Source organism: Chelonia mydas, chromosome 10 (genome assembly GCF_015237465.2).
Source record: "Chelonia mydas isolate rCheMyd1 chromosome 10, rCheMyd1.pri.v2, whole genome shotgun sequence".
NCBI classification, from domain to species: Eukaryota; Metazoa; Chordata; order Testudines; family Cheloniidae; genus Chelonia; species Chelonia mydas.
Window position 1 is genome coordinate 49,293,091 of NC_051250.2, and position 24,857 is coordinate 49,317,947.

The following is a 24,857-nucleotide window of genomic DNA, read 5'->3' on the forward strand; positions in this document are numbered from 1 at the left end:
GCCTTTGAAAAATGTGGAGCTCTTGGTCAGGAACTATCACACAGCAACTGGAAAGTTTTTGATGAAGAGTTCCAAATAGTCTGCCTTTTTTTTCTGTAAAAATATAGAACATAAACTGAAATTTTCCTGGGAATAATAAACTATTTGGAGTAAAGTCCCTTCCAACCCATGAGATGACAATGTAATCTCTCTCTCTCTCTCCTGAACCTATAAAAACATCATAAATTTGGTGGAACACATAAATGCCATTCTGTCCATCAAGGCAGATTCCTCTTCTAGTCCTCTAATCCCTCCGTAGTGACTGTAACAATTGTTTCATCAATGATCCCAGTGTATGAATCTGCAAAACCTCTGCATGCAATAAATACCATTTGTACATCTTTATGATTTGAGTCTTTTTTCTAAAAAAAGTTTCTTCATGTTACTTGGAAATATTTTATTATTAAAGCATTTTATTTCATCCTTTTATTGCCACTGATTCTGCTGACTTCTGTCTATTGGAGTTGAATTTCCTAGACCGTGGAATTATTCTTTCTTCAGCTGCAGAATCTCTGTGAGGTCATGAGTCTTTAGAGTGGAGTGATACAACATTATTACCTCTCACTGTACAGACACACTGTCCACTAGGAAATAATCTTTATTCTGAGGTTTCTTAAGAATGAGATCTTGCAGTTCCATCACTGGTATCTTTCCCCTTGAGTACCAATAACATTTAGAAACCTATGGAAAGGAAAACCACGATAAAGAAAGGAAAATGAATACACAAGTACAGCAACAAAGGCTGCTGAGCCACTGTTCAGTATGTTCCTTGTCACATTAGGACAGGGACTTGTTAAATTTGAAACCTGATTACTTTTGAAATAGTTTTTAGTTAATTCAAAGCGATAAGAAACCTCACTGCATATATTTTAACTGGAGCTCCAAAAGCAGATTTCTGTGCTTTTCCAGTATAATTCTCCCTATTATTTTAACACAGGGTTGTCATTGGTACATCAGCTCTGATTAGAGATGGCCTAACTTCATTATTGCCTCATGATTTTGGTTATCTTTTACTATCTACATTAGCAGTCTCTCTGGGTAATATAACCAGATTCAAAATTCCAGGTTCCATTATAGCTAATTGTTTTAATATGAGACTAGACAGTGGCTCACTGATCCATGGTTGATGTTTGAAGGGCTGAGGCACCAGCACTAAGCTGGCAGCAAAAGAACCGATGACAAACAATGCCATTCCTCATCAGATGACAGTCTCGAAGACTTTGAGGGCAATAAGCAGTTCAGAATGGAAAGCTGTCTGGCAACTTGGAAGTTGTCTTGTTGGCTCAGTTCAGTAAATGGTTGCAGCTGATGGCTAATCTGGTTGGGGGAAAAGCAGCACGCATTTGTTTGGTTATTAATATGGATAAAACTAAGTCCATGGCCTTTAACATCAAGCAGAATGCAGCTCCAGATTACAACCCACTCAGTATTAACCTGTTCAAACAGGACATTGAAAAGGTGGCAACTGTCAAAAACTTGGGAAGCACCCTAGACACTGGTGTAGGATGCTTGAAAGATGTGGGCCCTTCAGTGGCCTCTGTGGCATCAAGATTGCTACGACACTGAGGATCTACCATATCACAGTTATACCAACTTTATTGTGTGCCAGTGAAAGGAGGGTGCTGAGGAAGGCTGAAGAGTGGTGGATTGATGGTTTCGATTTTCGTTGTCTTCATCAGCTCCTCCGTATTAAATGGCTGGATAAGATCACCAGTGCGGATATTTGTAGCTGAAACCAGCAACCACCTCCATCAGCACTGGTTCAGTTTTGGCAGCTTTCTTGGTACAGACGTATTATACGAATGGAAGAAGAACAAATTACGAAGCATGTTTACCAAGGAATGCTACTACATAGCCAGCAATCATGCGAGTGCTGAAAGGTTCAGTGGGATAACATTGCTAACGATGGACACAGACTGAACATCCAGCCAGACTGTCTTAAAGACCTAGCTGAAGATCGATCTGTGTGGTGCTCGATCTATGTCCCTTTGGGACTTGCCATGATGCTAATGATGAGACAGCAGCTCAGGGCTAGAAGAATAACGAAGGGGTAGGAGCTACATATTAATGTTTTTGTCTTAGAAAAGGCTCCTTAAATAAGAATGCCCACATTCAGAGCCACACTGCTTGTCAGGTGACAATTAATTCATGTGGATCACAGGGTTATATAACCAAGCCTCAGTTTCCACAGGGGCTTCCCTGCTCACCTGTGTATTTTTAGAGTTAAGGTCTGTGAGAAGCATTGTGCTACTCCGTCTTTGGCCAGCAGTGCTCCCAGCAATCCTCAGCTTGAGTTCACATGCAAACAGAGGAGAGGGTCATAGTAACGGCCATATAGTAAGGAAGCAGACTGATACGTACCATAGTGCATACACAATGTAAAATAAAGCTTTTGGTATAACATGGCTTTTTGAGATCACATTGACAACCCACAAAAGTGAGTTTCCCCAAAGACTTCGCAGCTTCATATGTTTCATTCTCCCATGACACATTGGTGCTTCACACTTTAAAAGCGTTGCCTCTCTAGTTTAAGGTCCTGGGCCTCACCTACAAACAGTATTTAGGCCCATCTACCTCTGTCTGCCTCTCATTCTGTGACTCAGAAGAACAGCTGTGGTCAACAAGGACTTCAGTGAACAGAGCTCAGGCTACCCTTCATGAGTATCTGGGGGCAGAACTTTCGTTGTGGCAGATCCTTGGCTATGAAACATTTTTCCACTGGGATGAATCAGTTGTATAATCTGCAGAACATGGTGTGACACCCATCTTTTCATGCATGCATTTTCTTTAGGGAAGAGTATGATACCACTAGGAATGTGACCCTTCTGACAAAAGGCTGTTCAGGAGAGGGGCTTGCATTCAGGGGGCATTACAGGTGGGATTTTTCAAAAGTGCTTAGTGTTGATCTAATTCTGTGCCCATTGAAGACAACAGGAGTTTTACCACTGACTTCAGTGGGAGCAGATTTGGGCCAACATTGAACACTTCAGAAAATTCCCCCTTCCATGCACTAAACAAACTTACACAGGAGAGCCTATGAACTATGCTGATAGCACTTTAGAAATTATACTGTCCTACTTACTTACAATTCACCTTTGGCACTTCAGAACTTTCTGATCTTAACCATCTGAATTGCCCCTTTTCCCAAACTCTGGAACTGACCCCATTTCCAAACAAACGTTGCTGTCATCAATTTATTATGAAGTTACCTAGAGCCAAACATCAATAGGGTCATGTCAATGCCCTCTCCTCTGTGCTATACTGTTCATCCTAATGGATTTGAACAAGATGACCTGAGTGGAATTTCACAGTCCCTACCCTGGTGCCTCCACCAAGTCCCTCTTTCACGCTAGTGACATGGAACATACCTGTCAATGGGACAAGGGTGGGTGGCTAACAGTCTCCAGGGGAGACTTCCTTCTGTTTTCTATGCAATAGCAGATTCTCACATTAGTGACAGCTGCAGTGTTCACAAGGCTTTTCCATTCACACGGATATCCGGTCCCTGCAGAGACTGGCTGTGCATGTGAGAATTTGGGAGGATCTGCTGCATCCATCTTGACAGAAATGTCAATGTTAGTAGCCACAGGAGACAAGAGAATCAGTATGATTCAAAATCAAAAATACATCTGAGACGTAGAAGGGTTGTTGGTTTGGGAAATCCTGAGACACACTGTCTTTTCCTTTATCAGCACATATTGCTGTAGCAGAAAAAGCTCTAAAAATGACAGCAGATGACTTTGAGGGTGACTTTGGCCCCAGTTTTCGCTGATAAATCAACTGTGTGTTGATTTAATCAATGTGTTATCGGAGTCTGCTCTAAATGAGGTCAAGAAGCCCAGTGACATCTGTGGTAAGAATATTTTAAGAATTTAAAAATCAAAAATATATTTTGATTCAGAAAACCAGAGTTTGCTGTGTCATGCCAACACCACCAGTCACTGACCTAAATGCTGGGTTTTTTGTTAGGGCTGGGGTTTTAAAAAGTGCCCAAAGGTGTGTCTACACTTCAGACTCAAAACACAGCAGTGTAGACATGGAGCCCAGGCTCTGAAACCTGGGGAGGGAAGAGGGTCTTCATAAGGCATGTCTTCCCTAGTATTTCTAGCCTTTCAGCCAAAGTCCCATGAGCCCAAATCAAGTGACCCAGGCTCTGAGACTCAGCACCCCAGGTTTCTCTTCACATTGCAGACATACCCCATGTGCCGTAGGAGCAAAGGTCCCACTGGATTTCAGTTCTTAAAATGATTTTCAGTGGGACCTGTGCTTCTAAGTCACTTCTGAAAACCTTACCCTCTGTTCCTTCTACACTGGACTCCAGGCTACCCGTTGTCTGCAGTTCTCTTTTATTTCAGTTGGCTTTGTGGGTGCTCATTAGCTCTGTAAATCAAACCCTATGACTGCAGAATCTTTGTTTGAACTTAAATTCCCTGACGGTATACCTTCACCTGTCTCCTACACACTTGCAAGGCAGCCACAGACTTGAGGCAAGGAGGTTTAACTTTGTACAGATAGTTAAATGTTCACTGCTTCTCGAAATGCAAAGAGTGTCTTCCCCTCTATATTGTTAATAGACATTTCAATAACTACACACTATATGCATGGAGGTTCTGTTTTAAGGACTGATTAGCATGACCCCTATCCATTCTTGTGAGTGGTCACTGTATGTGGATCCATGAAACACTGTGTGTTCTAAATCAGACACATATAGAAAAGCCAAATTCTCAGTCTTGAATGGACAGAGCGAGGTCTAACAAGGCATTTTAGTGTGTCAATGCCGTGCAATCAAGATGATATTAGGTCTAACAGTCAGCTCAAAAGGTGTATACGTCTTTCCTGGCTTTTAAAAAAACCATGTAAGTAATTTCCTATTGTCCCTTGCAAAGAAAGCTCCCATCAAGTAGCAAGGATGAAGACAAACAAACATACAAGCACCAAAGGGAACTGGCTATTTGAAAACCACATTTGATTCATATAACTGAATTACCATTATCAGCAACAATTAGTAAAATCCATTTCCACTGTAATGCTTTAACTTTTCTGCCTGCTTGAGAATAATCCTAATGGAGCCCCTGTAAAGCACTGGAATTTTTCATATCCACTAAATGCCATTTTCTTTACTTGCTTTGATAAAGACGTACATAAATGAAGATACCAATGGGTACAGCAAGTGTTCGTTTTCACTAAACATGCTCATAAATTTCAGCAGTATTACCTTTTCCCCAAAGGTAAAACTTCATTGCCAATCTCATAAAAATGGAAATTTGTCTAAGAATATCTAAAATAATCCTTCTGCAATGCAAAGTAACAGAGATGGGATTCTCTTCTCCTGGCCTAGGGCTGTGTATTAATTTAAAAACTATGTCAGTATTGTAGAATTTCAAAGACTGCAATGATATATGCAGAAAAATATGGAATTTCCACCAGGGACTGTAATTCACATATTATGGGACAGATTAAAGAATAATAAATTTGGAAGGAAGTATTAATGACTATATGGGGCACTGTGAACTTGACATTCCCTGAAACATGGAACTTTGTATCTCAAGCTTTAAAAATTATTTGTGCCGGAGCAAGTCTAAACAGAAAAGAAATAGATGTTATTCTAACCACGATCAGTTACATATTGTGTGAGTCAAGAACCTGACAAGAAAAACTTCCTTTATAATCTAGAGATGAACAGTGAGAATAAGTTTTGCTATTGCATCACTGCTCTTTTTCTGGGAGGAAGAGAGGAGAGAGGGTAACATCTAGAATATTTCTTTCACTATTATGCAAAGAATGTCCATGTGATTCCTAAAAATGACTTACCAGCATCACTTAGCATTTATATATAGCAGTTTTCTTCCTCAACTCTTTACAAACCAACCTGTTAATTCTCACAACACTCCTGTAAAATAGGTAAGTATTATTATCCGAATTTTACATTAGGAGAAAATGCGTTATTCACAGAGACTGGCAATATCAGAGTTGAACTCTGGAATTCCTAGCTCCTTACGCTGGTGCTCATATTATTAGTATGCACTCTTCTGTTGATATTCACCCTCCATTGTCATTGTTTAGGTGTTAAGGTCAACTTTTTAGCCTCCATATTTGTCTAGTAAAAATCTTTCCAGGACATAAAGTCTACATTCAGGACACGTTTAAGAGGAAATGTTTCCTGCATCTCTTGGCCAAACTGGCTTGGATATCTATCCAACATTAGTACACTTTCCACACAGCTTTTCCTACCCACAACAGAATTCTCGGAAGTGGCCTACCTTGCAGAGACTAAAACATGCCAATTAAACAATAGGCCTTACATTCACAGACTTAGCATAAGAATTATTCTGCTATGGAGGCTGAACAAGGCTGTCACCTCAGAGGGGACAAGCATGAGGCATATTGACAGGGCCATTTTGGAACACTTTCATAGTATGGTATGGACAGAGCACTTCAGTCTCCTCAATGCCACCAGGAATTAATTCACTTTAGAAACAAAAGAAGGCAAGAAACAGTTGTGCAATAACAAAACCAGTTTGAAAATGTACACTGAAAGTTACCCGCATTGTCAGTGCAGAAGGTATTCTCCTGGTGTATGTATGCACTGTATGTCTTTGAGGAAGTTTGTGTCTCTGAGGTGCTGTGTGTAACATGTGATGCAGGGTTACCTGACTTATTTTATTGAATGCTGCTGAAAATGGTTCCACAAAATCCAGTGTAAATACCACAGTGCAAGCTAGAGCTGCCCCCGAGGAGCTTTAACTTATGCACTGTCCCATAAAACTCACATGCAGGGAAATGAGCAGAAGTCTGAATGCTTTTTTATTCTGTAACGCCGCATGGTAAAGTAGTTGATACTGAATGTTTCCATTGTTCCTTATGAACAAGGGAAATAAGATTTGCTTTGGCAGGAATACCCAATTTTCCCATGCACTAAGTTCTTTAGCCAGCTAAAGCCTATTGGTTTGACAGAATTCAGGGCCTTCCAAACCTGGAAAGATCTTGAGAGGCCCACAAAAATAGGTTTGTCAGAGTCGTGTACTATTCATGCCATTCCCTACCTCAGCTGCTATAGGCATTCCCATGTATTCTTCATAGGTCCTAGATGCCATGATATGAACCACCCAAATGTACTACTCTGGTCAGAAGTGGTTCTGACAAGATAGAGAATTTAATGAAGAGGGGCATAGTTGGGAGAAGATGTAGATAAAATGATTCCTAAGACTGGTTGACTCACAGGGGAGTTTGCAAATACAATCTTTGGGCCAAAGTAGCACAATCATGTATAGAAACACACTGTGGGCTTGCTGTTGGACAAAGTAAGGGCTGTGGAAGGCCCTGCATTCAGCAGAATTAGTGCAGTTTTGGGGTGCGAAATGGGGCAAGAATGCAGAGTATGTGTGAGTGCATTATCTGCCCTAGTATATAGACAGGCTTACTGGTATGTGTGGGAAAAACAAGGGATCTGGGACTAATGGGATTTCCCTGCCCATGCTAGATAGATAGAATGCCCCAGCTGCTGTCGCACTTTGGGCTACTGAAATGCCCTTTCTTTGTCCCAAGAAATTACATTCAGATTTCACTGAGATCTATTCTTTAGAAACTGCTATTGACTGCTCAGGAAATTTCTGGCAGCATGCCAAAACAATAACTGACAAAGCAACAACAGTAGCAGCAAGATTATACTGGGACTGCCTGGGAGACACGGGAGCAGTTGGTGGGAAGGGGAGCAGGAATGGGCTGGGTTCTCTACAGACACACCTGGATGGGCACATGGTCCCAGTGGCCGACCCAGCCTTCTCCAGCTGCCAGTTAATATAGTAATTTGTGCAGCAACATTGACGGTTCAGGATTCAAATCATTGATGATGCATGATTCATCAAATCATTGATGATGCAGGATTCAAATCATTGATGATGCATGACTGGAGGAGAGTTGTTACATTTGTGCATAACAGGATTTGGTTTAACCTCTTTCCTTTTAAAAAATAATGGAGAAAATTAAATCTACAAAAACGACATTAAAATAATGTTATTTAAGCTTGCAAAGTTTAGCACTTGAAAGGTAGTAAATGTCAGATTTACCTTTGTGCGTGCAACCTTAATATGGCCCCCTTGTGCGTATGCTTATGACGCAGTTTTTAATTACATAATCACAAACTATTTTTCCATATGGCCCCTGCTTCATTCAGTGCACCAGGCAACCTCAGAAATGGTGTTTCCAACTTTCTGTTACAAAGTCAAAGACTTGAAATGTTATTTTAACATAGAGTCTTTTGTACACAATATAAGATTCATAATGAAAATCTTTCCTTTACATTTTCAGTTGATTCCCTTGAAATCAGAGATTAATTGTAGATTTCCAACAAGACCTCTTAATTCTAACATAACAGTATGATATTCAGGAATAGAAAATGTAATGGAGCAATCATTTTTATTATTTGCTAAATGTATGTTTTCAAGGTTTCAGTAACAAGCATTAATATCTATAAGACCTATTGCAACCTATTTGAATTCACTATAATTTCAGCAATTGTGTTTATACCATGTAAAACTTTCTTCAGTTCCAAATGTAACCCTCAAGGAACATATGCATAAATTATAAAGTATCCTCCTGGGGAAACCTCTGAAATCTGACAAAAAGGAGGAAATGCATTTATGGGGCAGCATACAAACAATCCACTCTCTGCTTTTTCTAAATACAATTTGAAAGCTCAAATAATTATTGATGTAGACACAGCAGCAAAATGAGGACCGATCGAGGCATGGAATTAAGTGGCAGGCCACAACTTTTTATTAAACTTTAACATAAGGGTGGGGTGCTACACGCCCATCACCCATACTCTCTTATATCAGGTATTTAATTGGTTCCACTGCAGGGGTTATAGGACTCCTTACCATATAACCCATAATGTGGGTTAGGCTCTCCTCAGCCTACCTCAGTGACTCAGCATTCTCTGACTCCAGCACCCTTCCACTCGTGAGGGGGACAGCGGGTGCAGCAGGGTGGGAACCTCAGCCCACGAGGGCTACAAGGTCTGACCCTATCATATGAGCCCAAGGCCCATCACCAAAATCCCAGCTCTCCTACCTCTGGGAACCATTTATTTTATTCTTTTAACCGTACTGGAAAATGGCCGCAAGTTGCGATGTATAAACACCAACAGTTAGGTACTATGCACATTCATACTTAACCCACTATGGCTCGAAGGTGCTGTGAGGAAGGCAAAAATCTCCATGGTCCTCCACAACTGGCCCATGGGAGAAAAAATTCCTTTCTGACCCCCTAAACAGGCAATTAGCTAGACCCACAGCATCTGTCAAGCTGGGTTCCCATTCCTAGTTCTGGTAGATAGGATGGGCTGCTGGAACAGAGCTGAAAGAGGCTCCACATGGTCCCTGTGCCGGGTTAAATCCTGGAAGCTGGGGAATGCTGGTCAATCAGCACCCCTCTCCCCTCCGCTGGCCAATGGATGCCAGAGACTCCCAGGGGAAGGAGCTACTTATTGTCCCCTGGTGAATGCCTCCCTCCCTTGCCACTGGGACTGTGCCCCTTTCACCACTGTCCCCATCAATTTCCCCACCCACTGATGTGTGTGGGTGACATATGGGTAAATTGTGAGTGATCATAATTGCAAATTAGTAAAAAGAAAGAACAAAAACAAAAATGCCAAAATATTTAACTTGTTTCATGGTTACTAATTCAATATTTAGCAAAGAACAGAGAATTATTTGACAAATTTTGGGAGCTCTTTTGGGCCTAAACCCTATGCATACTGAATTCTGTGTAATTTGACTGAAAGAAGGGTTCTAATTGAAATGGATCAATATTGCAATTCTCCCTTCTAGAGTTAGTGACCATCCCACAAAAATTATCAGGCAGAATGCCAGAGCGGGTCTAAAAAGCACATGGAGAAAGAAGAAAAGAGATGGGAACTGGTTTAAGCAATTGATGTCCATATAGTCACAATAAAGTTAATAGATTTCAAGAAGGCAGACTTTAGCAAACTTGGGAGTTGGTAGGAAAGATTCCATGGGAAGCAAGTCTAAGGGGAAAAACAGTTGGCAGTTTTTCAAAAAAACATTATTAAGGGCACAAGAGCAAACTATCTCACTGTGTAGGAAAGCTAGGAAGTATGGCAAGAGACTACCCTGGCTTAACCCAGAAGATCTTCAATGATCTGAAACTCAAAAAAAAAGAGTCCCACAAAAAGTGGAAACTAGGTCAAATTAGAAAGGACGAATATAAACAAACAACACAAGTATGTTGGGACAAAATTAGAAAGGCCAATGCACAAAATGAGATTAAACTAGCTAGAGATATAAAGGGTAAAAAGAAAACATTCTACAAATACATTAGAAGCAAGAGGAAGACCAAGGACAGGGTAGGCCCATTACTCAATGAGGGAGGAAAACAATTACAGAAAATGTGGAAATGGCAGAAATGCTAAATGACATTTTTGTTTCAGTTTTCACTAAAATGTTTAGTAGCGATTGGACTTCTAACTTAATGAATGCCAGTGAAAATGAGGTAGGATCAGAGGCTAAAATAGGGAAAGAACAAGTTAAAAATTACTTAGACAAGTTAAGGAGTACTTGTGGCACCTTAGAGACTAACCAATTTATTTGAGCATAAGCTTTCGTGAGCTACAGCTCACTTCATCGGATGCATACTGTGGAAACTGCAGAAGACATTATATCACTTAGACAAGTTAGATGACTTCAAGTCACCAGGGCCTGAAGAAATATATCCCAGAATACTCAAGGAGCTGACAGAGATATCTGAGCCATTAGCAATTATCTTTAAAAAGTCATGGAAGATGGGAGAGATTCCAGAGGACTGGAAAAGGGCAAATATAGTGCCAATCTATGAAAAGGGGAATAAGGACAAGCTGGGGAATTACAGACCAGTCAGCTTAACTTCAGTACCCAGAAAGATAATGGAGCAAATAATTAAGAAATTAAACACATAGAAGATAATAAGATGATAAGTAACAGTCAGCATGAATTTCTCAAGAACAAATCATGTCAACTCAACCCAATAGCTTTCTTTCATAGGGTAATAAGCCTTGTGGATGGGGGGAAGCAGTAGATGTGGTATATGTTGACTTTAGTAAGATTTTTGACACTGTCTCACATGACCTTGTCATAAATAAACTAGGAAAATGCAACCTAGATGGAGCTACTATAAGGCGGGTGCATAACTCGTTGGAACCATTCCCAGAGAGTAGTTATTAGTGGTTAACAGTCAAGCTGGAAGGCATATCAAGTGAGGTCCCGCAGGGATCAGTTCTGAGTCCAGTTCTGTTCAATATCTTCATCAATGATATAGATAATGGCATAGAAAGTACACATATAAAGTTTGCGGCCGATACCAAGCTGGAAGGGGTTGTGCTTTGGAGGATAGGATTAAAATTCAAAATGATCTGGACAAACTGGAGAAATGATCTGAAGTAAATAGGATGAAATTCAATAAGGACAAATGCAAAGTACTCCATTTAGGAAGGAACAATCAGTTGCACACGTACAAAATGGGAAATGACTGCCCAGGAAGCAGTACTGCGGAAAGGGATCTGGGGGTCATACTGGACCACAAGCTAAATATGAGTCAACAGTGTAACACTGTTGCAAAAAAAGGAAACATCATTCTGGGATGTATTAGCATGGGTGTTATAAGTGAGACATGAGAAATAATTATTCTACTATACTCTGAGCTGATTAGGCTTTAAATGGAGTATAGTGTCCAGTTCTGGGTGCCACATTTCAGGAAAGATGTGGACGAATTGGAGAAAGTCCAGAGAAGAGCAACAAAAAATGATTAAAGGTCTAGAAAACATGACTACGAGGGAAGATTGAAAAAATTGGGTTTGTATAGTCTGGAGAAGAGAAGACTGAAAGGGGACATGATAACAGTTTTCAAGTACATAAAAGGTTGTTACACAGAGGAGAGAGAAAAATTGTCCTCTTTAACCTCTCAGGATAGGACAAGCAATGGGCTTAAATTGCAGCAAGGTTGGTTTAGGTTGGACAGTAGGAAAAACTTCCTGTCAGGGTAGTTAAGCACTGGAATAAATTTGAATAAACCTACGGAGGTTGTGGAATCTCTGTCATTGGAGATTTTTAAGAGTAGGTTAGACAAACACCTGTCAGGGATGGTCTAGATAATAGTTAGTTCTGCCTTGAGTGCAGGGGACTGGACTGGAAGACCTCTTGAGGTCTTTTCCAGTCCTACAATTTATGATTCTATGATTCTATTATCCCAAATCTTTTGAAATTTAGTTAATTTCTTTCATCAGCTTTAACATCATTATGTGGGTTACATACTCATGTGGTAGAAATGTTATGGAACAGATGCTTCTATTAGGTCCAGATGCAGAGTAAAACCCTGCCCTATATTGTACAGATAAGTACCAGCTAGGTAAGATTCCAGTCCCTGGAATGCTAGAAGGGGACCCCGGCTAATATATCTGCTAGTACTCCACAGTCCCCTTGACCTGCCTTCCTCTAAGCCAACAGAATAGGTCAGAGGCCCACTGTACCACCGGTACTCATGCCCCATAGCTTTGCAGCTTAGACATGTAAAAGAAAAACAGAACTTTGCCCACAGCATATATTGCTCCAGTTCTTGCATCCTCAGTTTTCATAGCTGCTTTCATCCAAGCACAGCATTGCACCCAAGTCATCTATAGCTTTTTGAGCTACATTTTGACTATGAAGAGACTATAATCACAAAGTGAGCTTCACTTTAAGTGTCTGGTCACTTGCACATCCCTACTGGGTAATGTGCAACACGCTAGATAAGCATGGCGACTGGTGTGTCCCAAAGATTAAAGTGCCTCACTGCCTTGTCAGCAAAACAGTCACAAAACAAGCATTGAGGTGACATGATAGTAACAGCAGTAGGTTTAGTCATGTCATGCATCGTATGAGCCGCTGCTGCAGTATATGAACCCCAATAAATGTTCTCCTAGTGAAGAAGTCAATTAAATATATTTATCTCTTTATATTCATACTCTTGCTTCATAAATACCAATACTCTTTAGCAATATACTGACTTCCAAAAATTGGTACAGAACTCTTTTCGTAACCAGGGCCATGTTGTAACACACAATGGGATAGAAGAGCTAGAGGTACCTTTAACACCTGATGCACGTCCAACAATCACAATGCCACGTTCTATGCCTTTGAATGTATGGTGAGGGTGCCATGTGAACAAGATCCTGTTTCCATAACAAGAACTGTGCATTGTGAATTGTACGTTCACAGCTCATGTCATGAAAAGGCACCTACACTTTTGGTGAACATATTACTTATTCCATTTCAGCAAGCTGACACATGGCATTACCCTCCTTCATTAGCAATATACAGTGCACGGTTATGGGACATACTAATGTGAATAGGTCAGAGTGCTAGTCTCACAGATTCATGCTCACACCAGGAAAAAGGTAACATCTACAGCCTGTACAACAGTGAAGACTAGATAGATCTCCTGATTTAGTTCAGGTGTGTAGCTATTCACCACTTCCCCACACTGAATACGTCTTTGTTTTTACTGTTTGCTAACCCAGTGTTAATGTTCACAGAATATTATACAGCTCCCAGAATACTACAGAAGATGCAGGGTTTCTATGGATCCCTATGTTTAAAATTAGGTACCAAAGCGAGGGTGCATAATTCCGCATTTGGGTACTAAAATCAGACACATTCATATTAGGGATGTGTGTATGTTTATATATGTATGGTGATTTGGAGAAATAGGGGCTTCATCCTAGGTGACCATGTTTAAAAACTGGGTTCGTTAGCACAATAGGTCAAATAAATCCCTAATGTAATGGTGCTGACGACATCAGGGACAAATGTGGCCCAACATATTTAATTTGTTACTATAAAAATCCCTATAAAGAGTGTTTCACTGTAAATATTACTATTTGACTATTAATAAAAATATTTTGAGACCAGGTTGCTCCACAGACAGACAAGCAGATGTGAGATGTGACATCAATTCAAAATTGCCCTGTGCCTGCTTCAAATCACAGAAATGTGGGTGGTCCCAAGGCTGATAATGTTTTCCAATGTTCCTCCTGATTTCCACGCTTTTATCACTGAGCGAATAATTTTTGCCAATTCTGACTTGGCTGCTGCACTTTAGTGCTTGTTGGGTATAAGCACCAAAACCATGAAGGAGAGCATCATAGTCATTTTCTTCCAGGGTCAGTTTATTGGCTCTGGCTGGAATTTGTTCACAAATAGAACATCTGCCACTTTGAAGCAGACCTGGCTTCCTTGCAAATGGGGAAGTGCAGTCTCCAGGGAATGTAATCAATTCACTTGTAAAATGAGAATAATCAGTGAATTCAACAATTCCATGTAAGGTAACAGCAGAAGCAATTGGTACTATACATAGCACTCACCTCGTGGTGGTCGTAACTCGGTGATATTCTCAGTGGCCTCATCATCTGAGTCTCCAGTTGCCACTACCTTATATCTATTGCTGCTCTGTTTGCTCAGCATGTGGGGTACTTGCAGCGCAGCCTCCCTCTCAGCAGCTAGGTCCAGATCTTGCTGAGCTAGGTGGGCTCTCAACTGCCTAATTTCAAACTAGGGGAAAAACAACATAAAATGATGTGACACAAGTAAACCCTACCTGGAAATCATTATTCCCCAGAAATATGGAGTTTAGATTAGCACCCAAGTTGTTGCTTGGTTGCTTGGATGCTCATTGTCTTCTAAGAAAGGTGGAGGGAAATTGTATTAATTAGGTTTGGAGATCACTTTGGGGCAGTTTCTTAAGAGACGAAATTCCCTAATAAGTGTGACCTCCAATACAGGTTTCACTGTATAATCATTTCAACCATCATTCAGGGTGATTCCTGTTATTGACACACAGCTCTAAAATCTGGACTTTGCACTAATGAATTCCATGGAGGGGATTCTCCCCACTGCACCCAAGGACTTCCTCCCTCAAACAACTGAACCACAGCAGTTCTGCTACAGGCAAGGCCCTCTAGAACTGCAGAGAAGGGGTCAGGATTTGACCCATTATTGCTATTATTTTGAATAAGCTACATCCTATGCTGGGCGGCACTGTGTACAATAAAAGTGACAATGACCAAAAGGCAGAGAGCTAGACTGTAGCAATCTCAATGACAGAGCCAGTATATTTCCCTGTGTTTGACAGACACATGCCTCCTGTGATGCAAGAAATCTCCCTCCTGGCAGGGACAGGAGGGGTCCTCTGAATCCTCATTTGAGGGCTGAGGATTTCTTCACTCCCTCCTCTGCATTACAACCCTCACACCTAAACCACCACAATTCTGAGGAAGGAATGCATTGGGTTGCAACTCTTTCAAAAGATGGAGACGTACGGTGGTGACCAATACAATTCTAATTACACACAGTGAGAGGGAAAAGAAAATTAGTGAAGTGATAGGTTAATGCATTTCAAATTTCCAGCATTGTGCCTCTTAACTGAAAGATCTGAAAAGACTTTGCATGGCCAAACAGCGTGCACACTGCAATGCACCTGTCACTACACTTTCATAACTGAAGGGAAATTAGCAACTTAGCTCTTAAAAACTTGTGTGTAATGGCATGTTAGCTGACTGAATATGGTTCTGGCTTTCGTCTCTGAGATGCTGACTCAAATCCGTCTTGCTGTCAGATTATACATGTGGTGGTCCTAGTTCATTCCATGTAAGGCAGGACTGTTAAAAAGCCATGATTCAGCAAGACTGTCAGGCTACCAAAGCAATGGTCTCCATTGATTTAGTACGAACACTGGACTAGTGGTCAGCTATAGAGAGAAGTGGACTCTTCCAGGTTGAGATTCATGTATTACTGGAGTGGGAAATGGACAACAGCTTCCCTGTACTGAAAAAAAGATACCAGACTGGCAGCCCTGGAGACTGAAGTCTTCTACCCACAGTACAGGGAATGGCACTTGGCCTGTAAGACACACATGTAAGGAGTGAGGGAGTCATTTAGTCTCTATCCCGTGCCAATCCTTGAGCTCTTCACTAAAACTTCCAACAAGCATATTGACAGTAGTGGTTTTGTGGCTACCTATTAACTAAGGCCACGTCTACACTAGCACTTACGTCAGCAAAACTTTTGTCACTCAGGGGTGTGAAAAAACACACCCTTGAGTGACAGTTTTGCTGGCATAAACGCGTGTGTGCATAGTGCTATGCTGGCGGGAGATATTCTCCCACCAACATAGCTATCGCTGCTCGTTGAGCTGGTTTTGTGATGTCGATGGGAGAGCTCTCTCCCATTGGCATACAGCAGCTACATGAGCAATCTTACAGTGGCACAGCTGCTTTGGTACAGCTGTGCCACTCTAAGCTTGTAAGTGTAGACATGACTGAAGAAAGGACAGGACTGGGACCCCCAACTCCTTTCACAATAGCTTCCTACTTCAAAAGCCAGATAGTGATCATGACTTTTCATAAATGCCAGTTTGGGCCAGATATGAACCAATAATTTGTAGGTGAAAGTTTTTACATTTCATTACCAATCCCCTGACCTATCCATTGCCTGTACAGATCTCTCTGTTTTCCAGCTTAGATACTACCATGAGCAGGTGGATAACAGAGTTTCAACTTTCAATACTGAATCTTTACAAGAACATGAACTAAAATAGTGCAATAAAATCTCACAAAATTTCATCTTTAAAATAACCACACAAATCATAGGTAAGAAACAGATTATGGGGAAGATTTACACTGGCATGAAGAACAGCTAGGTGCCTAACTCCTGTTCACTTTCAGTGGGAGTCCTTAGTGCCTTTGATAATCTCTCCCTTTATTAATAATATTGAGCATCAGAAACCAAAGCACCAGCACTAATAATAATTGCAACAAAAAGCTTTAATTTAGTAAAGATGCTGTTCTTTTTCTTTTAATCTTGTTCATGACTAACTGGAAAACAAAAGCCAACTTTGATTTCAGCTGTTTCAGAAAGCAAACAGATTAAACTATTTACAATAAGTAAACAACATGGGGAAACCAAGGCACGGCAACTGACCCAAGGTCACACAACAAATCTGTGGCAGAAATGTAAATAGAAACTGGATCTCCAGACTCCCACTTCTGTACTCTAATCTCCAGACAATTCCACTTCCTCAAAGCAAATATTTATAACCTAAATTGGAAAAATTCATATCTTGGCTGAAGATAAATATTTTGACTGTGAGTGAAACTGGAGTGACAAAGATAGCGAAGAACAGTAATCCAGGTGAACAGTGCAATATTGCCGAGAAAGTAAAACAACAGAAATAGCTTTACTGCCATCTTATGGCCAAAGGACAAAACCACACACCAAATTGCCAGCCCTGCTAAAGTGTGCACCTATGTACAGTATTTCTACAAAAAGAAAAGGAGTACTTGTGGCACCTTAGAGATTAACCAATTTATTTGAGCATCAGGTTTCGTGAGCTACAGCTCACTCAGATGAAGTGAGCTGTAGCTCACGAAAGCTTATGCTCAAATAAATTGGTTAGTCTCTAAGGTGCCACAAGTACTCCTTTTCTTTTTGCGAATACAGACTAACACGGCTGCTACTCTGAAACCAGTAATTTCTACAAAGCATCTAGTTTTATCTACCTCAGAAATCTGTACTTGATATCTCTGGTAGTGTGGAAAGTTTCCCTCCCCTGTTTTTGAGGAATGAGAAGCATATACAGGCCTTATACACTTCCCCAACAATATGTGAATCCCTTTTTATTCCTCTTTGCAAATATGATCCGGTTGTTTGTCCTGTTTTCACCCTTACCTTTTATGCTGGTTCAGCTTGGCTAAAGACCAACATGGAGGATCAGAGTGACTGTTAAAGGAATTCACTTAGATGACCAGATGCTTAGCTAGTGTGAATCAGCATAGTTCTATTTACTTCAGTGGAATGCATGTGTGTTGAGCAGCAGGACACAGAAACGTAGAAGTTAATAGCAGAAATACTGATGACTCTCACACTGTACTGAAACCCACCCAGCTATAAAGAGTTGCGGTAGGCTCTCCCCCCTCCATTTGGAACTGTCAGCATCTAACTTCCCATTCATCACTGTCACGAAACTTGTGCAGTCATTTACATCAGTGGAAAGTGGGCATAAAATGCTACCATTTGTCCGCTACAGCTTTTCTACCACCAGGACAGAAGAGTGAGTGTGTTGTATTAATGATCTTTATGACACTCCCACTTTGTCCATTATTTATGTAAGGTAATCTATACAGTTTGGCCAACTGAGATGCAAACCCTTAAAATGATTACTGACAACAGTAAATAAGATACATGAAATTCTGTTAAAAATGTTTACAAAACAAAAAAGTCTATTAATTTAAGTTAGCATGTTTGAAAAGAAGAGAGTGGGAAAATCACCATTTAGTGCTATTATAAACTAATACTGCTATGAAAAACAAATGGATATTTATTAAAATATTTAGGGAAAAATAAAGAATGAGACATGACATCTTCTAATCATTTTAGCTCACAAATGGGATCTACTCAAAGGATCAATTTAAAATTAGTTACATCCAATTATTCATCTAGAGCAGGGATCGGCAACCTTTGGCACGTGGCCTGTCAGGGAAAGCCGCTGGCGGGCCGGGACAGTTTGTTTACCTGCAGTGTCCGCAGGTTCGGCTGATCACAGCTCCCACTGGCTGCGGTTCGCCGTCCGCGGCCAATGGGGGCTGCGGGAAGCAGCGGCCAGCACATCCCTCGGCCCACGTCGCTTTCCGCAGCCCCCATACGCCTGAAATGGCGAACCACGGCAAGTGGGAGCTGTGATCGGCCAAACCTGCGGACGCTGCAGGTAAACAAACCGTCCCTGCCTGCCAGCAGCTTTCTCTGACGGGCTGCGTGCCAAAGGTTGCAGATCCCTGATCTAGAGAGATTAAATAACTTAATTTTTTGTTGTGTTTTATACTTAAGATAAGACATTTAAGATTCTGCAATACTGCTATAGGATTTATTAAAATAGGTTTATCTAGTATAAACAAGCCAATAAAAATAAAGGTTATGACTAGTAGTAAGATGGTTCCTATCTATCCTCCTTATTTTATTATCTTAATTTTGAGTTTAACTGACTATTAAAGGGGTTTCTCCCTTCCTTCATTTTCAAAGAAAGTTCTCAAACTATCAGACATGATGGCGGGTGATGACCCTCTTCCAGGAAACTCCAAAAATTTCCATCAGATTTGTAAGTAATTATCTTTTTTGCTTCTCCCCTCTAAACCTCTGCCTTGATGGGATAAGTATTCTAGTATCAGAATTTCCCATACTTTTAGATACCAGCCAATAGATTTAGAGGGCAGTCACTCCTCTTCCACCACTTTGCTGTAGTAATTGTAGCAACAACTAGGAGTGATCAATTCTTTATGGCTTTTATAAGATACAGAGTTTTCAAGACAAGTTAATATACATACTAAGGAGTTATCTAACAGTTGACACCCTGTTATCTCCCTCATGGAGTCTCTAACAGCTTTCCAAAATGTCTTAATTTTTGGGCTTGTTTTAACTAGGTATATTGTAAAACCAGCTTATTGTTTTAAACAGGTATATTGTGGTAGAATCCAAAGGCCACAATCAAGAACAGGCTCCTATTGTCCAAAGTGCTGGGGGGGAAAACAAACAAAAAAATCCCACACTAGAAAACATGGTTCCCACTCCAAACAGCTTACAATCTAAGAAAAACTTTTATCTAAAAGGAACCAGGTTTCCAGTAGCTTCAGAAAATACCAGGTAGATTACACTTCGTTCTAGACTGGTAGAATCTATCTTGTCCCACTGTCTGAGAGTCAAAACTTGGAGCACTTTTTTCAGCTGTACCTCTGGAACTTTCACAGGACTTGGGTCATATGCCTCTTTTGAAACAGGTAAAAGGGAGACTGGCCAAACTTACACTCACTCACTGTGGATAATTTGTTATGTCTACACTATTATTTAAAATATGAATTGCTATAGTCAAGATGGGTTCCATATTTATATGTGCTGAAGTGAGTAAAATAAATGTGTTGTGCGTGACTGAAGCGTTAGTGCTTTCATTATTGAGGAAAAGGGGTTTGAAGCCATTTTCTGTGAGATTAGGCAACTCCTTTCTTCTGTTATGAACCCTTTTTCTGGTGTTATACTGGGCATAGTATTTCTTACCATTTCAGCCTATAGTAACTGAACAATTACATCACTGGCTGAGCAAATTCTAAGCCAGAACATTAAGCATCTCAAGATTCTTAATATTTTTTAAGCCTGTGATTTGGTTGGTAGTTACACCGATTTGAGAGAAATTGCCTTCAAATTCTAATTGGCTTTTGAAACGATCCAATCATTGGATTTAACAAAGGGAGTCATAACTAGAGTGTAAATTTTGGAGGTAAAGCTCTTTACTACATTGTTGGGAGAATTAAACTAACTTGCCGTTTGCAAAATTAGTTGTACATGCTGTTAAAACACAATTAGTGATGCTTTGGCTGTAAACAAAACAGTAAGAATTAGAGTGCATTACAATGCATATCCCCACTTAATGCAATGCACTAGGTAATTATTTATAAACAGATAAAATGACAGAGACCAATATGGAACTCTAGGGAACATCTGCCATTATCTGACTGGATTTATAAACAGTGCCACCCATCCTGTCTGTTGTTGTATAACACTCATAAGAATCAAGAAGGGACAGAATTAGCAGTGAATCATATCCTACTTCTCTTTAACAGTCCAGCAACAGAGTATGATTGACAGAGCCTTGGAGAGATCAATGAACACTTTAGCCAGAAGCTAACTCCTGTCTAATGCACTAGCATTAATTTTGCTCAATTCTATTAGTGCTGTCTGTACAGAATGCCCTGCCCTAAAACTCATCTGCCACTGGGATACAATCCAATGTTTATTTCCATTAGTTTAGCCATTGTTGGTAACAATAAAAACCAGGAGACAGTTGCAAACTAACGATTTATGGTCAGAATGAAACACAGGATGACCTTGGCTGCCTGCCATTCACTAGGAAAATGACTGATAGTTAGAAATAAATTAAAGTTATTGCAAAAGGATAACATAAGTGATTTCTCTGATACGTAATTTTACCAGCTAAATAGCCATGCCATTAAACTAGCAGCTGTTTTACAAATTACTAAGTTAAAAAATACATCTTAGCTTCCATAGTTATGGTTTTAATAATGATGAAAAACCCAATGCTGCATGGTTTGACAGAAAAGCAGTTCTTGTGATAGGACTGTATTTGCAGTCTTGGTTGGATCATAAGCTGAAGCATTCTTAAGCAAGAAGGTATGCAAGAAAGTTCATAAACTGAGGATCTATGACCAGAACTGGTAGTGGGATGGAAATTCCCTCACAGTTGACACCAAAGTTACAGCTACACCTTTCTTGCTTGGAATCTGCACCATTAATGAAAGCTTTGGATTCATTTTTTATTTTAAGGTAGTCTAATAAAACTGTTTCACCTGTAACTTTGTATGCTTGTTATAATCTTTAGTACAAAATTACAATGTGCATAGTTTAACCCAGTCCATTTTATAAATACTTATTATTGTGAGTTCTAATATTTCTGAAGTTTTGTGAAATAATGCAGTTATGTCATGTCAGTATTTTTAATACTTTCTACCTTGACTGCCTTCTCTTTTAATTGTAGCTTTTCTAACGTGGGTACTGAATAAAATACCACAAATTCAAACAATTTCAGCGGGACACTGAAAACATTGAAATAGTAGTGCATGGTACTTTAATTCATAAAATATATTCTGACTTTCAAATGTATGACCAGCCAAAATTCAACATCTGGAAAGAGTTTTTTATGTTTGCAAATACATGCCTCTTCTGTCATTCCAGAATGGATATGTATTTTATAGATGTGATATCTGATCATCTGCCAATCTCCCTTCCCCCCTTTAAGCTCCCCCCATAAAAATAAATGCAATTAAAAGAGCAAGTCAGTATTTGGATACATATAGTTTCTGTTTGTTAATTTTTTTAAAGAAGACTTCACTGTTACATCTGCTCTATGATCTATTCTATAACACATTTACAAAAGATAAATTGTACACACAACTTATGATGTTATGTGCAAAGTGGTATAATGTGATCTGTCCATTTTACTCTCTTTAAAACAAAATATGTCATATCTATAAAATCATTGTCTCTCTCTGCTTCCCCCACCTCCTTCCTCTCACCCCAGAGGTTTGCCATCCCAGTCTCCTTTCTCCTTTGACTTTCAGTCTTAGTCTTCTTGCTCAGCTGGTCTTAGTCTCCCCAGCTCAACTTCCAGTTCCCCTCTTTCCTGCCACCTCCAGCCTTAGTCTCCCCTCATCCCCAAGCCCCTGGTCTCAATTTACTCTCCTTGCTCCCCTCCTCAGGTTTCTCTCTTGTCCCCTCAGCATTTGAATCAGGCAGCTTTCTCCTCCACATTGCCTGGACCTAGCACAGGGTGCATGGAGACCACAGGAGAGACAGTCTCTGTGCTCCAGTTCTGGTGCCTGGACTCAGCCTGCAGCAGCCCAGAGCTACAATTCCAGGGCAAGTCCTGCTCAGACCTGGCCTGGAGAGTACTCAGCATGGATGGAATCTTCACGGAATTTAGCTGCAAAGCCCCAGCAAGTCTTTATGGATAATGTGTAAAATGTGATTTTTCAAAGGCTTAAAACTTGGTCAGATTTGGGCAGATTTTCACAGAAAAAAAAGCACATCCCTGACACACAGGCCACCATCCTGCCAAATGTGAAAATTTTGCTCCAAAGCCAAGGGGCATTAGAGGGACACTCAAGAAAAGGTAGCCAGAATTTTTTTTTTTAACATGAGCAAAACAACATATTTTCCCTAACTGTTTTTTCAGAAACAGCTGAACCATTTTGGGTGAAATTTTCCAGAAAAATTCAGCCTGAGGCAGACAGCAGAAATGAAAAATTTCAGTCCCCATGGTTAATGTCTGGCAAAATTATAAGAACTGAAAACAGGATCTTACAATGGATAGTGTCAGGCAGCCTTAACTACAGGCAGTGCTACCAGACCCATGAATGATAATTTGTAAATCAATGTGAATCACTAGCTTGCTCTCAAAATATAACCTTCAGGAAGAGTACTCATTTTTTAGTCCGCTTGCTTCTCTCTTGTCCAGATTCTTTAGACTAAACCTGAGTTCCTAACTCATGCAAAACTCTCACTGAAGTCACTGAGCATTTTGCCTGAATAAGCAGCTCAGAACTGACCCTTACACACATACACGCACCTATGGGGCAAATCCTCAGCTGGTGTAAACTGTTGCAGCTCCATTGGACCTATGGGAATTTATTCTGGCTATGGATCTGCCCCATATTTTTAATCTCTCACTATATATACGATGCTTTGAAACTTAAAAATAATGCCTTTTCCTCTTTGCATGTGTCTTTTCCAGATGTTACCATCGTAGGGGAACCTCTTCTTATTGGAATTTTCCTGTGCAAAATCCACATAGTTACCTCAAAAATACGAACGCAAACTTTCAACCCAGCAAGCTCCAAGGAGAAGAGGTCTGCATTTAAAAAGCTAAAAATGTTAATAATGGTGTAAAAGCTGGTGTTCGAAAGCCGGGCAGAATTTTAGATGTTAAAGAACATTAAGATACGTTCTCTCAACCACACACTACATACAGTGTCAATTTGACTATTATAATGCTGACAGCTTATTCTCCACTCGCTTATGAAAGTGTCAGTTTACGAAGGGAGGATGCAGTTCTTGTGTCAATGTCTTATGTTGAGGCAAATTAGTGCATTTACCTCATAATATATAGCTCAGACATTTGTTTGGCAGGAATGCAAGATATGAAAACAAAGGAGATTAGTATGCTGTCATTTTTCTTTAGTATATATTTTTTCTGTAGCTGATGCCACCTCGAAGCTAGGAGAGACCCTATTCTGTTTCCATTGATTTACTCCATCAAGTAATGCAACATTTCTTTTTGTTTGATGTATGGGTGCACTAACCATTACAGCACAGACTATGGATGCTAGGTTTTGACAGTATTTAACCATATATGCAAGAAAGCATTTGTAGGACTTTGCTCTAGTTTTCTGATACTTTGCCATCCCTCTGGACTGTATGTCTTCCTTTGTCTTGCGCCCAGTGCTTGAGTGGTGCCCTTTCTGTCTCTTGCTTCAGCCTGGCTTGGGCTGAGTGCCAGAAATGAGCCTATCATCTCTCTTGACAACTGACCCTGTGTTTTCTGCACAACTAAAACTCCCAGTGAATGAGAGATTTCCCTGAGTAAGGATGACAGGCTTCCTTCTGAAATGGTTTCTCCTGGGCACCATCTAGCGAAACGCATCCCAAAATTTAGCTTTTGTGAAAATAAAGCTTTCACCAAACCTCAGATCAAGAGAAACATTTCCCTGAACTAAAATTCATTCTTCCCATTCCAGTGAAGAGAGATTTTAATTGAAAAACAAAAAGGAAAATAAAATCATTATCCTGCAGTGTCTCAAACTAAAGCCTTTAGCCTTGTGCTAGTGTATGAGAACCTAAAAGTGAAATGTCACACACTCAAAGAAAAAGGGACTGGCTTATTCTTGTTGTCCAATGTTAGAAAAATGAAGGAAGGAAAACACATGCACAAACTGTGAAAAATTAGCTATAATGGGACTAATTCTCATTTACTCTCAGACCCTTTTATATCACTCTGTCAGGGAAAAGCGGCCTCACCCATGTTAAGACAGTGAGAGAGAATAAGGCCCAATACTTTTTAAGTTTTCATAGTTGAAGGAATTACCCGTAACATGGATACAGAAATGCACTTGTTAAAAATGGATGATTTTTACCTGACATTGTCCCTTTAGGAAAGAGTGGCAACCAAATAGCGTG

General features: G+C 40.2%; 1 protein-coding gene across 3 annotated transcripts in view; it reads right to left on the reverse strand.

Annotated features, from left to right (window-relative positions):
* The window catches only part of TMEM266 (transmembrane protein 266), a 122,096-nt gene that overhangs the window by 13,097 nt on the left and 84,142 nt on the right, over window positions 1–24,857 (reverse strand). For all 3 annotated transcript variants that reach the window (XM_043523914.1, XM_043523913.1, XM_043523915.1), the window contains one exon: window positions 14,432–14,618. In XM_043523914.1, coding sequence (XP_043379849.1) covers window positions 14,432–14,618 — 187 coding nt within the window. The remainder of the gene's footprint in view (window positions 1–14,431; window positions 14,619–24,857) is intronic.